The sequence below is a fragment of the Diorhabda carinulata genome, chromosome 11 (genome assembly GCF_026250575.1).
Source record: "Diorhabda carinulata isolate Delta chromosome 11, icDioCari1.1, whole genome shotgun sequence".
Classification (NCBI taxonomy): Eukaryota; Metazoa; Arthropoda; class Insecta; order Coleoptera; family Chrysomelidae; genus Diorhabda; species Diorhabda carinulata.
In genome coordinates this window covers 5058793-5074125 of record NC_079470.1, presented here as the reverse complement: position 1 = coordinate 5074125, position 15333 = coordinate 5058793, and the positions used below count along the sequence as shown (strand labels likewise).

The 15333-nt window shown below is 33.3% G+C and overlaps 1 protein-coding gene across 2 annotated transcripts in view; it reads left to right on the top strand.

Annotated features, from left to right (window-relative positions):
* Positions 1-15333, top strand: part of LOC130899215 (methylcytosine dioxygenase TET) — a 99367-nt gene that overhangs the window by 6734 nt on the left and 77300 nt on the right. For both annotated transcript variants that reach the window (XM_057808968.1, XM_057808967.1), the window contains exon 2: positions 3936-5502. In XM_057808968.1, the coding sequence (XP_057664951.1) occupies positions 4165-5502 (1338 nt within the window). In that variant the 5' untranslated portion in view covers positions 3936-4164. The remainder of the gene's footprint in view (positions 1-3935; positions 5503-15333) is intronic.

The window sequence follows — 15333 nt, the reverse complement described above, 5'->3', positions numbered from 1 at the left end:
ACATTTACCGCTTCAAAGCAACCTTTTCGAAAGCTTGGATGACATCAACGAATGTTGCAGAGCAATATCTACAATTTCATTGTAACTGTATGTAACCGCTTTATGGTGGCATGTTAGTTTCAACACTTGAACTGGTAATTGGAGGTGAGGTTTCTTATCTGGGTCAGTTTCCATTGGAATGGAGAATAACCCCAGCTCAGCATGGTGTTGATTATTATTGTTATTAGATGGATGCCTTCTGTTGGGATCGGCTTCAAGTTGCTACTTGTGATCAGGTCATATCCAGATGATTTTTTCTGATGACTTCTGCTTGGAGCTGCTCCAGGATGCTGTCTGTGCTTGTGTCATACTAGGTGCTTTTCTAGGGTTTGTTTCATGTTCGATGACTTCCGTTAGGAGATGCTCTAGGACGCTACCTGTGATTAAGTCATATCCAGATGATTTTTTCTGATGACTTGTGCTTGGAGCTGCTCCAGGATGCTGTCTATGCTTGTGTCATACTAGGTGCTTTTCTAGGGTTTGTTTCATGTTCGATGACTTCCGTTGGGTTCTGCTCTAGGACGCTACCTGTGATTAAGTCATATCCAGGTGATTTTTTCTGATGACTTCTGCTTGGAGCTGCTCTAGGATGCTGTCAGTGCTTGTGTCATACTAGGTGCTTTTCTAGAGTTTGTTTCATGTTCGATGACTTCCGTTGGGAGCTGCTCTAGGACGCTACCTGTGATTAAATCATATCCAGGTGATTTTTTTTGATGACTTCTGCTTGGAGCTGTACCAGGATGCTGTCTGTGCTTGTATCATATCCAGAATTACATTTTTCACTTACTTTATGAAAGTTTATTAATTAAAAATGATGTATATATTATAATATAATATTTAAATGTATAAATAAAGATCAATTCTTATAAAATTAAAGCGAAACTAGTCTTACGTGTAAAAAACTGACAGGAAAAGAGAAAAATATGAAACTAAAATGTCTCAGGTTATACAATATATACTAATACGATGGGTTATACAAATATTGAGGTTTTCTTTTCGTATGATAATTTAATAATTGAGAAATTGACCCTCTATAATTTAAAATAACATTACAATGTGAAATTGACATCTTCCAAATGTAAAGATTATCAACGTTACCCCGTATAAAAATCCATTTAATTTTTATCTTTTTATCCGTCCGTAATTTCCTAAAGGAACGATGCTCCTGAAATGTTTTTTGATTATCGATTTTCTCGATAGTGAGTCACGTTCTTTGTACATACATATATATATATATATATATATATATACAGTCTCTGCTGGAAATTTTGCGAGAGAATCGAGAAAGCCAGCGAAACTGAAAGTAACAACAATGCAACGTTGCCAAACCATCACTTTCGATTTCCGTATCGGAAATTTCTAGATTAAATACAATCTAAACAGTTGATTCTCTTATAAAGAATATCTACTAATGAAAATAAAATACTTCTAATATGATTATTTTAATATATTTATCAATAAAAATCGATTGAATTAATTCAAAGATGTTACAAATGTAAATATACGTAACAGTCAAATCTTGATGAAACATTTAATACAACAAGATGGCCGTTTAGAATTTAATAATAATTATCCTTAAAAATTCAACTTTTAATTATTAAAATGATTCGTGTTTATATAAAATTAAATTCATGACAATATTTGCTATTAATTAATATGAATACATGAAACATAAACTGTACCAACAATTTTGAACGCGTGTATTCGTATATCGTGGTTGTACGATTTCAACATTTTGGCAACGTGTAATTCGACCGTGACCTGACCGGCAACAAGGAAATGCGTTGCGTTACGCACCGAACACGGCTGCGTAGTAGCTCGCTTCAGGCTTTCGGTCGTGGTTATTTAGTGACGTGTACATGCGCTTTTCGCGGCGTCTCTTTCCCGCACTCTAAACTTGATCGTTATAAATGTAAACAATGGAAACTGTTTCGGGTAGTTTTCCTTATTTTTTCTACTCGAATATCGCAAAACGTATACACAAGAAAGGGAAAACCTTCATTCAGAAACTGAAAGGGTCAGTTCGGAGCGGTGATTGTTTGGGGTGGAGTAGTTTCATTTTGGATGTTATGAAACGACAAGAATGTTTCTTTTTATTTTTTTTTAAATTAATATTTTCATCAAAAGTTGTTTTCAAGAAAAATTATCGATGTTTTTGACGTTTATATTTGGAAATTATCTCGTACAATACAGGCTGTACATAAAACTGGAACATTCATTCAGAAACTGAAAGGGTCAGTTCGGATCTGTGATTGTTTGGGGTGGAGGTAGTTTCATTTTGGGGGTTATGTTTCTTTTTATTTTTTTAAAATTGATTTTTGTTGATATTTTCCTCAAAAGTTGTTGTCAAGAAAAATAATCGATGGTTTTGACGTCCATATTTGGAAATTATATCGTACAATACAGGGTGTACATAAAACTGAGCTTAAGATTTTTCAAATGATCAATTGCAAAAAAATTTGATAACTGTAGACACCACACTGTATCGAGTATAAGGAAAAGTGTAGAATTAAATGATGGTCACTTAAAATTTTCATAAACATAACCTTAAAAAAATTATACTACGAAACTCGTATTAGATTAAAAGAATTTCTTTTCTTAAACGTACAGAAATGCAAAGGTTTTTTGAGCAGTCCAAACCTGTTTTAATGTTCTTTACAGCTTATGGTTATAAAAAACCAATAAAATAACCGTATAGTTTTTCTAATATCAATTACAACAAGGAACAATTAAGAATTAAGAAATGAAAAATAATGTATAACTCCCCGAATAAAATTCAGTAAACATTTAACAAACTGCTAGTCCACGTGGACTCATTATCTCCATTGTTTACCAATGAAAACATCGAATCGTAAACATAAATGCATTTTTATTAGTCGAAGCTGTCGGAAGGCGTTTGTACATAAATTATTTCAAATATTCCGGGTCTGCGATAAGCAGTGGCGTGACTTAGTGAGATTTATTTAATTCCGAATCGTCAAGGTTCGATGACGACAAGATTAATTGTGTCGGATAAAAGACTACCGAAGTTATGATAGACGAATGGAGTACAAAAAGGGCTGGTACCCTGTTTAAACCAAACTCCCTTACAGGCAGGTACATTTTATTCGTCTATTTACGTTTTATAATTTAATATTCAGTTGTACCAAGTTAATATATAATGAGTCGATCGCATAATATATAAATATTATTAAAAGTATTTATAAAAATAATAAATTTAAAAAATGAGGTATGTACGCCTATGGTAGATCAAACAAAATTGTCGGCAAGGGTTTTTATAATCTGCAATTGATATTGGAAGAATTATATAAAGTTCTGAATGATTAAGAAAATTTCAATATTTTAAAAGAACGTTTACACCGAAGTTTATTTTGATAACTGATAAAAATTTTGAGGCCGATTTATAAATTTGACTTTCCGTTTACCGTTTGCAGTTACAAAATTAAAAATATTGAAATACCGTTGACGTTTGCTGTTGGTGAATCTCAATAAAAACGAATTTTATCTTTCCCGTCTGACGTTCGTAGCAATAGACAGAAACCAATCATATCCGTTTGCTTCTGTCACTTGATTTTGACGTATGACGTTAGAGCGTTATTTCTCTCTTAATTTTTTTGTCTATGGCGGTATTTTCTTGTTTTCTCTTCTATTTGTTGTTTATAATAAAAACACAAAATTATCACGAAAACTAAAAGCAGTATATGCATGTCAAAAAGAATAGTAAAATTTTTAGGTTAACGTCAGTAGAGGCGTAGGATTTGTGACGAAAATCAAACGGAAAACGTTATCAACGAACGGCAATTTTAAACATAAATACAAGTTTATGAATCGGGCCTTATATTTAAAATTAATAATAATTGATGGCAATTTAAAATTTATTTATTTTTTCTTTTCAGATATTATTTTTGTAAGGTTAGGAATACAATAGTAAGTACTATTTTTATACGAAAACATAACAGTACAAAATCCAGAAGAAAAGTACAAAAATTTCTATACAAATCTCAGAGGAAAATCAGGTTTACCATAATGACAATAAAAACATCAATTTTTCTATGACTATTTTTTATAGAAGACAGTTTAGAAAACAAAAACGCCATGATTTTAAGTTAACAATGCAGATTGTATATGATGAGTGAAACCCTTAGTCAGGATCCAGATGGGCTGGGGGCCGCTTACACCACCCTAGCTCCATCGTATCCCCCCACACCCGCCACTCCTAGTTCCACCATACAGGAAGGACCACCGGGAGCTAATCTACCTCCGTTCTCGACGTTTTCCGCCGACATGGATTCCGGTGGATCCTTTAGTTCCGTATCAGATCGTTTGTTTAGTGATGCTAGATTATTAGACATATCAAACTGGGACTATTATACGGAAGCTAGACTTTTAGATCGAGGTGAAAACGCCTTATCGATAATAACATCTCAACCGCAATATCGACCGTGGGAATCGAAACCGGTGGACGCGTCCACATCCACTTACGCCACCACGACACCAGTTAATACTTTAGCCGAAGCTTTCGCTCAACAAAACGGCGCTTCCAAATTACCTTCATTCCAATCTCAATTCCAATCGTTTAACGAAACCGCAACTACCACAGAACCAACTCTAACAACTCTAACTAACTTAACTCCAGTTTCTCCTAATTCTTCTAGTCCGCAAAGTCATACTTTAACTACTTTGAATTCGAATTTCCATACTTTAAGTGCTAGGAATTATCCTTTAGTACCTGCTCCGATACAAGCTAGGGAAATACCTTCCATTCAACAACAATTTTTAGACGAAAGACATATTCAATTATACTCCCATCCACCTACCAATATTACATTGAATAATACCTTACACCCGACTTTTTTGAACAGTCAAAACGGAGCTATAATCCAAAATAATCAACTGATTTCATCACCTACGGTAGTTACTGTACTAAAATCCGAACCGGATATCAAATTAACGACTTTACAAGATTCCATTAAAATCCAAAACGTCGGTCTTCATCCTACCCAATTCCAAAATCCCATGACTCAAATCCACACCAATACGGACGCCGGATTGTATAACGGCGTCGAGAAAAAAATTAACGGTAACATGAATTCGCCCACGCGGAATGATTTTAGAAAAAAAGAAAGACGGAAAATTCGCGCTTCGAGTTTGGAAAGCTCGGTGGATAGTGACGGGGCGTCCAGTAATATGGATATCGGTTCGGAAAATTCGGGACAAGTGGCGGCTATATCGAGTACCGCCGGTTTTAAAACGCACCAAATGCACGTTAATAGTTCGATAGATATGGATACGGATATAAGTGGCGGTAGCGTCGATAAACAGGTGAAGAAAAAGCGGAAACGGTGCGGTGAATGTGTCGGATGTCAAAGAAAAGACAATTGTGGTGATTGTGCCCCGTGCAGGAACGATAAAAGCCATCAGATTTGCAAGCAGAGGCGATGCGAAAAATTGACGGAAAAAAAGGTTAGTTTAACATATATCAACAACAGTAGATGTAGTCGTCATTTATCTAAATACGATATCAATAATATTTCATATTATACATTATTGGTCTAAAATGGATATTTTTTGGTTATATATAGGTTACGTAATGGGATTGTGGCAAATAAAACACCAATATATACTAACTCTAATATATTATCGAGCTGTTGTATGTTTTGAAAAACGTTAAATTCAGCAAATTCCAAATTCAGCCTATTGATTCTGGTTATTATGGAAATTCTTATTTTTCTCCATATTTCCTGTTCTGGGTATTAAACACAGGAAGTCGATTAGAAAACACCTCCTGGGGTTCCTATCTTTAGTTACCCATAAGCCCAGAGTCACAGCCTATGAGAAGGCGGAGCCCCATTCTTTCGCAGTACCTTGCAACTGCAATTACGCCTGCAGGTTTTCATGTATTCTGAGCTGATTACCAGCTCTTTCCCCGTATCTATCTCTCCCATGGATAGCTTGACCGCTGCTAGGTCCTTGGTACAGAAACCTGGAAGTGCGAAGTTCAACTAACTTTTTGCAGTTGAAGCCTTTCCATTTTAGTCGCATTTAAAAAGTGAGACTTAGAGTAAGATGCCGGCGCCTGGCTGACAGTAGTATCCTCTGACTATCTGCATGTGTCTTCGCTGGAGTGAAGATGGCCTTGGAGGTCTTTCTTCACGATTAGAGATATAAATACTTTAGTAATGCTGTAATGTAGTCTTTTTAGCTTAGGACGACTTGCCTCTAACTCACGCTCCCTTACTCTCAAAGAGGAAACCAGGATTATGACTTTCCAGGACCTTAAGTGTGTCCTACACGGAATACTCGGTCGGAAATTGTAAGATCGCTCGACGATGGTGTCTATTTTAAGGGCTCATCTGCTGCCAGTGCTATTTCCTTCCAGGACGATAAATTTGGGAGCTCCCTACGTAGCCATGATTAGGATGTGGGACTGCTGCTCTTCCGTGAAGCCGATATCGAGTTGCCCCACTCGATTCACGACTGCAGCACCGGATCCCTCTGCAACTACAGTTTTATGCCTTTTGGCGTCAATTAAGCCATGAGTTGTCTTGGCAGCTTTCTCCTCTTCTCCGCACCACTAATTGAGCTGGTCCTTATCAAAAGCACCGGTTAAAGCTTGTAAAACGGTAGAAATCGATAATTTGATGGTAGTGGGTTCTTATTTGGTTAAATCCCTTGGGAGAAATGAGAGATTTGTTCTTTTGCAGTGCCTTTGACGGAAGATCAGGGATCTATGGGCTCTGTTTTTTAAGGTGCTGTAGTAGTAGTATTGGGGGGAAGGAGTAACAGAGGATGAGTGCTTTTTCTTATTATTCTTGCCCATGATAAAGCTAATGAAGTGCAGGTGCCATTCATCCTTCGGCATGATGACGTTTATCTTGGAATGAGTCATTTTTTGCACCAGCTTCCCTCCTAGTTCCACGTAGGCGGGTCCGAGGAAAGCGGCCGCTGAGTTCCCTTACCAATGTCAAGATCCAACGACCTTTTGATATTTTTTATTTATTTTCGAAACGAAAATATGATATTTAACTGATATTTTTTTTTTTATTTAAATAATAAGACAAATCATTGCACTATTAAGTTGTTTATTGTCCGCTAACCTAACCTAACTTTATTATAGTATATAAGAGTAATTTTTTATTTGGTTTTCATTTCTATTGAAACATATTAATGTCGATAATTTGTTGGGTAGATAAGGACACTTAGTTTTGAAATTTTTTTTTAAGATCAAGATGATAAAATAAATCAAATGCAAAGTGCTTTTCCAAAGGCCAAAATATAGTTAAAGTCCACTTCAAATTGGTTGATTACCCATCGTATTCACCTAATCTGACTTCCAGTGACTTTTTCCTGTTTCCTAATTTCAACATCGCTAGACTTAGAAAGAGATTATGATGAAAATAAAATCGATTACGGAAAAAAATATGTATCATGCTTTTACTTTTTAGAAAACCCTCGTATGAACGCGAATATGAATATTTAAAATAATATCAACTGTATTAATTCATTTTTTCACTTGGAATTTTTTCAACACGGAGCGTTGAAATTTGAAACGTCGTTCATGGAACTTAACCTCTAAAGGACTAGACTATAAAATATTTTAAAAACCTTTTTCCTTAGACGTTCTATATAAAATTCGATACCTAAACGGAAACGGTGTGTGTAAATACTAGTTCCATTGACATAATAACATATTCTTTACCATTTTATAATCCAGGTTAAATCCTGTCACCGCGTTTAATTCCAAACGGCGTAATACACGGTTATAGGGCATAGCATCCTCCTAACATCCCTCATCACTCACATGGACTGTTCCAATTATACCCGCCAAAAGCGTATTTATGTGCGTATTCGAATTTAATTTGAATGTATTTCTGAAAGCATGCAAATATATACCTAGAAAGTCTGTAAAAGTTTGAAGCTTTCAAAAATTATGGTTCCATTTAAATTATTATTTCTTCGATGTTTAAAATACTTCTTCGACCTTTGACCAGTTCGTTTTTCTTCATAAATCGTCTTAGAATAATTATTAATTAATACAATTGGTTTTAAATTATAAATTGAATCAGTATGTCATCTAATTTTGATATTATTTAAAGGTGTGTGTTTTTGAATAAACTGATGTGCGCAAAACACTCGTATTTTAATTATCGAAGTGGAATCAAATATATTTAAAAAATTATTTTTTTTTAATTAGATATATGAAATAAGAATTCAATTGATCTAAATATTTACAATATAAACACAAACCAAAACGATTTATATAGAAATAATAATGAACACTTACCAATTAATCGAATATGACCTTGACATAACCTCAATTTGCCTTATTTTTTCCATGAAAGTTTACTAAAAATGTATAAATCATTCTCCAAAATTTAAAAATAATGTAATAGGCCCCCTCTATAAGTTGGTTGTGATTGAAAACAGGGGGACTACGACTTCGAATCCTCTCTTTGAGATAGTTCACTACATATTCCATAGGATTCATATCTAGACTGTTAGGTGGCCATTCTAATAAAGGGACATTGACATCATGTTAGTAGCCAATAACATCTCTAGTCACGTAGTGACCTCGTACGTATAGGGACCAATTCCGTACGGGCATTCCTCCCCAAAACATTTTGGAGCTAGCACCAAAAGGCACTTTAGGCGAGATATTACAGCTGGCAAACCTTTTTCCGTACCTTCTAGAGCTTTAAGGCTAACTCTAGTTTCATCGGAGAACAGAACCCGTTTCCAATCATTTATTGTCCAATTCTGATGTAGTCTTGCAAAATTCAATCTAAGAACTTTGTGTTATATAACAAGCAATGGTTTTTTGGTTTGTCTTAACCCTGCTTCATGTAAACCAATTTGATTAGTGCAACGTTTTCGCTTTTGTCCGCCATTGACAAATATTTTTTTACTTGATAAAGTTTCAAATGAACTTCTAAACATGCGTGTAATAAAAAACAATTAGAATTAACAGCTTGTTTCTAACAGAAAATTTATTAGATGTTAACACAGTTTTAGTTTAAAACGGAGTTTAATCCGAATTACTCTGTCAAAACAAGAACATGTGATGCTAAAGTTAATTCAAATGACAACTGTCACTGTCAAACAAAGTCCATGGCCTACTTGTCGTACAGCAATTTACCAATAAATGAAGATTTAATGATTTGTGTGTTTGTTTATTAGTTTTTTTTTACAAACTTTTGCCTACAAATTGCAATAAACAATTTTTTGACAATAAAGCATTTCTTTCTCTAAAAACAAAACAATTCTATGATTTTTTTCTTATTTCTGAAAAAACTGCATTAATAAGAGGACGATTTGATGGAAGATTTACTTTCCAGAAGTTGGAATCGCTGATTATATAGTTAGTTTCCTTGTAAATACAAGGTGGGCCAGAAATGTTTGTCGCTTTTATAAGAACATTCACCTAAACGCCAAAAAAGGCTATCGCATCTTTTAAGAAATGCATATTTAAATCTAGAAATTTGAAAACAGGATAAATATTAGGTGCCACACATCTGCTGTATCTCAGAAATTTGATTGGTTTAATGGAAAATAATCAGCAACACCTTTTGGTAAACCATATTCACAAATCACATAAGCGACTGTTATTTTTGCTTGACCAATATTAAAGGCTTTTCAAGGAAATCGAAGCATACGCGGAGGTGTCTTCTGCTACAAAAATAATTCCTCATTCGGAAGAAGTTCTTGTACCTTCTCCAGTTTATGGTGCTTTATGGTTATTGAAACAGAAATCCCAGCTTCTGTCAGTCTTCAAGGACCGCATTTGATTAACCAATTGTACTTTGATGAGCTAATTATTGGATTGGCTCGAAAGGAAAAAATGAGCTCAAGACTGTGTAGTGTAAACGTCGCAGTTCATAATTCGATTTGTTTTTAAAGAGACCATCTTGTGTACTGTAATGACATTGAGGGATTGTGGTTGAAACTGGTCTATAAATATAGATCAAAGGAATGGAGATTCTCCAATGATTCCTCAAAGTTAAGTCTGAAGGCTGTACTGCTCAATAATCCATCACTACCTTTAGCTTATGGAGCTCATTTAAAAGAAACATACGACATTGAGAAACTAGTGTTCTTTGACTGCTCGACGTCAACAACAACTTATTTTCAATACCACCACCTTAAAAGAAAAAAAAAACTTGGATGATAACTACAAATCTACTCAATACGCTCACCTCATCAAAAAATGTTCAATGCATACTATAAATTGGAATATAATATCCTCGAAATAACACTTTATATATTCCCACCTAAATTTTTTTCCGAAAAATTGGGTGATACCAAAAAAATGGTAACCAGCAGTTCCTGCAGACTACTGTTAGTCCTTAATTAGAGATAATCCAGACTTCGAATATAGGAGACATATCTGTTAGAAAAAAATGTTTTTTAGTGCTGAACCGATCGGAAACAAACAAACCATTGAGCAAAAAAAACGAAGAGTCCGTGGGGGATGAAGGAACGGTATCTATGAGCATGCTTTCAAATGCTTTGATGACAGCTCTATTAACTTTTCATGCCACCAAAGTGTCGGGGTGTGTATTATCCTATCTTGTCTTTTAGGATGAGATTTTATCGCAGTAATATCCAGGTTTAGTTGACCGAAAGCTTATTCTATTACAACAAGACAATGCTAAACCAAATATTGCGAAATTTACATGGAATCCCATACAGAAAATCCCAGAGCTGACACAAAGGGACCAAGTCTGGGCCAGACTTGGGATACCCAGCCTAGGCTATTTATTATCAACCCAAGATCGGGACAAGGTTGGTTGACTCAGCCTCAGCCTTGGCCATACCAATGATTACCCAAGCTTGTGCCAAGCCTGGATATCCCAGCCTTGGCCATTTATTGACAATCCAGGCTTAGGCCAAGGCTGGGCCAATCCTGGTTAACCCAGCCTCGACCTTTATGTTTGCTTATTTTTAAAATAAAATTAAAAAAATCATATTGAATAAAAAATTGATAAGGACAAAGAAGAAAAAGTTATGTAATGAATAAGTCTTGGTGGCTTCTATCCTGGCAGTTAAGGTTGGCCCAGCCCTGACATTTAAGCGTAGTCCAGTCTTGGCGACAAAGCTTGGCCCATCGTTATCACTTCAGAGTTTTATCAAGACTGGGCCAAGTCTGGCTTACAAGCTTGGCCCAGAGTTCTACATAGTTGGGCCAAGCTTGTGCCGTTGAAACTTTCCTCTATGGGATAGCATGAAAGAATTTGGTGGTGTTGAACTCTTTAAACATCCAGCCTTTAGTCCGGATCTCGCTTCATTAGATTACCGTTTATTCAGATCCGAGGCTAAATTCTTGCGTGGAAAAATCAAATCTCAAGATCGACAAGACCACTGAATTTCTCATGCTGTTATTTAGTTGGTTGTGTAGTAAATCGAGACTAAATCTCGTCCAGATCCATATCCTTAATAATATTGGTTTTAAAAAGTTCATTACCATCTTGAAATCACCATTTTTTTGTGTATGAATCGGGTTTTCATCAATCTTGGAATTTCGTTTGCCCAAATGATCTTCCTAGTAACCATTTAATTCACAACCCTCTAGAAATATTTTTAACGGTATAAATTAGGAAATTTGAATTGAATTTATAAAATCAGATTTGTCGCGAAATTTAGTGTATAAACGACAATTTTTGTATAATTGAAGTTGGAAAAGTGAATTTTCGACTGATATCAATAGGAAAGAGACAATTTTTGACCAATTTTAATTGAAAAAATCTAATTTTTCACAAAAATAAACTCAAAAAGCGAATCAATTAAATTCCAAAAAAGCGTATTTTCAACCAAATGAAATGGGGAAGAGCCATTTTATGACTAAATTTAATTTAAAAAAACCAATTGTTGCTTAATTTAAGCTTCGAGAAGCCAATTTTTGACCAATTGAATTTATAAAATCAGATTTGTCGCGAAATTTAGTGTATAAACGACAATTTTTGTATAATTGAAGTTGGAAAAGTGAATTTTCGACTGATATCAATAGGAAAGAGACAATTTTTGACCAATTTTAATTGAAAAAATCTAATTTTTCACAAAAATAAACTCCAAAAGCGAATAAACAATCAATTAAATTCCAAAAAAGCGTATTTTCGACCATATGAAATGGGGAAGAGCCATTTTATGACTAAATTTAATTTAAAAAAACCAATTGTTGCTTAATTTAAGCTTCGAGAAGCCAATTTTTGACCAATTGAATTTATAAAATCAGATTTGTCGCGAAATTTAGTGTATAAACGACAATTTTTGTATAATTGAAGTTGGAAAAGTGAATTTTCGACTGATATCAATAGGAAAGAGACAATTTTTGACCAATTTTAATTGAAAAAATCTAATTTTTCACAAAAATAAACTCAAAAAGCGAATAAACAATCAATTAAATTCCAAAAAAGCGTATTTTCGACCAAATGAAATGGGGAAGAGCCATTTTATGACTAAATTTAATTTAAAAAAACCAATTATTGCTTAATTTAAGCTTCGAGAAGCCAATTTTTGACCAATTGAATTTATAAAATCAGATTTGTCGCGAAATTTAGTGTATAAACGACAATTTTTGTATAATTGAAGTTGGAAAAGTGAATTTTCGACTGATATCAATAGGAAAGAGACAATTTTTGACCAATTTTAATTGAAAAAATCTAATTTTTCACAAAAATAAACTCAAAAAGCGAATAAACAATCAATTAAATTCCAAAAAAGGGTATATTCATCCAGATTAAATGGGAAAGAGCCATTTTATGACTAAATTTAACTTAAAAAAACCAATTGTTGATCATCCTAGTAACCATTTAATTCGCAACCCTCTAGAAATATTTTTAACGGTATAAATTAGGGAAAAGTTTTCAGTTAAAATCCACATAGTAATAGGGGTATATGATATTAGTTGACCAAAGATCAGGGGTTTTTATATTTTATTTTTTTATAATCGTTTCTCTAGTTGCAAGGGGTTGTTTATTATGACTGATAAATCGTACAGGTTTAACGGTCAAGATACACGAAATAAAAAACTGTTGCTCTTAAACAACATCCCTAAGAGAGACAAAAAAAATACTTATCTGACTAGACGAGAATCTCTTCATAATATAAAACGAGTATAAATTTATAACGTATATTCAACCCTTTTGTATGATTTTTCTAATACTTATTTTGAATTTAGTTCACACGTTTTGCCGTACAAAAAGTAAATATATACATATTAAAACATTTTTTTTTATTTAAATACATTTCATTTCATCTTTAAATCAATATATTAGTTGAAATCCAAAAATACGAGTACGAGGGTTGCCGCTTAAGTTTTGAGATAGACAAATGAAAACAAATATTCTTCAGTTGTAGAAAAACGTCCATTCCATGTTTTGACGACATTTGCTTCGGAATGCTTCGTGCGCGAACAACTCGAGATTGACCAATCACACGGTTGATTTCCAAACTGACATTTGACAGTTTCGACTTATTGCGAACAGACCTACTTTGACTTAGGTACAGTTTATTTGTTATTTTTGTTTATTACTATTAATTGTTTGTATCTTACTTTATCAAATGCCTTATTCTAATCGATAAAACAGATGTATAACGTTTTGGTTGGTATTATACATCGCTGGATAAAGGTATTTTAGGCAAAGGCCTCTTTTATGCCGAAGAGTTTTTTATAAATCTTAAGATGTATGATTTTGAAAAAGACATTTAGCGTGTGGTTCAAAGTAGCATTAGTAGGAAGATCTTCGCATTTTTTTTTGTATTATGTTTCTTTGAAATTGTGACAAACGTTGAATGGTATAGATCCCATTAAAAAAGGAGGTTGTTTCATCTAGATACTACATAATTTCTATTTTTACTTCCTTTAGAATGTTTTTAGTGTTACTGTTGGTATTTATTTCGTCTTCATGCTTAGGTTGAAAAGTGTTTTGTCATATTCCTTTCGTAGAATCAGTTGATATTTAACAAGGCTTCAAAAATCTAATTATTGATGACTTATCGTGATAAATATCAATAAATGACTGTTTTCCATGGAAAATCAATATATAGCGATTAACAATTTTTTGTAAAAAGTTGGAAAAATCCCAATTTACAAACATGTATACGTTTTATCTTCATCTTTTAGCTTTTTATTAACTTTTTCTGTAGCTTCTATATTCCATGTTTTTTGTCGAATTGATTATTTAGATATTATTTATATAAAATTCGTAGTTTTATATGAAATTATGATAAAAAAAATCAAGTAACTATTAATTTTGATTAAAATATTTAATAAAATATTTGAGATATTATAAAAAAGGTAAATTATTTTACATAAACACTAGATTAGGTGGTACACTTTATTACTCACCCTGTATGTCACGTAATTTTGACTTGAATTATTAACAGTATAAATAATAATAAATACTTATTATTAGTGGTTCATTTTCTGATAAATTATTAAATTTTTATTCAAAATTTTCCCAGAAAAATCGTTAAATCGTTATAGCGTAATATATTATAATCAGTATCATCAAACTTCCTATTGTGAGAATATTCTTTAAATATATTTTTGCTATTATATGTGCATAACGGTAGTCGGTCATTTCAAATATTAAACGACAGGCGGTACCTTAACATCACGACTTATTTATTTGGTCTACTGTACAGACAAACAGCTGGCAAAAGTTTATTCTTCAGAGCACAGCTGTTGGGTTCGTAGGACGGTACCTACTACCTGGTTTATATTATATACGTATATTCGATATGTGTGTATGGCATATGTCGTATGGATGCATATTTTGGCGATAGACGAGAAAAAAATTAATTATGCTACGTATAATTTTTTGAATTAACTGATTTATTTGTTATAATACAATTGTCTAATTAAAAACTTTAATTTTATGATTGGTGAATTTTTTTATTGAATTCTGATGTACCATTTATCGAGATCTCCTTTTGTAAAACGGTTTTTTTATGTTTAAAACTTATTAGAACTTGACGTATAATCTAGAAAAAATTATAAATAGTTCTACGTATAGCATGTGTCAATTTTATTTTTCTAATTTTATTCTATGTCTTTTGATCTTAGAAGTTTTCAATCATGACATATGTGTTTTAATCTGGTTGATCAATACAATAAGTTTAACCTTACCACTCACTGTTTTAATTGGTTAGACACCTACGATTTCGTATTTTGACGTATGTCAATTGAGTCCGCGTGGATTATCAATTCTTGTAAATGTCTACGAGTGTTAGCAACTAAAGAAAGAGAGACCAAATTTTCAAAAATTGAATCAAGAAAACCGAATTCTCTTTAAC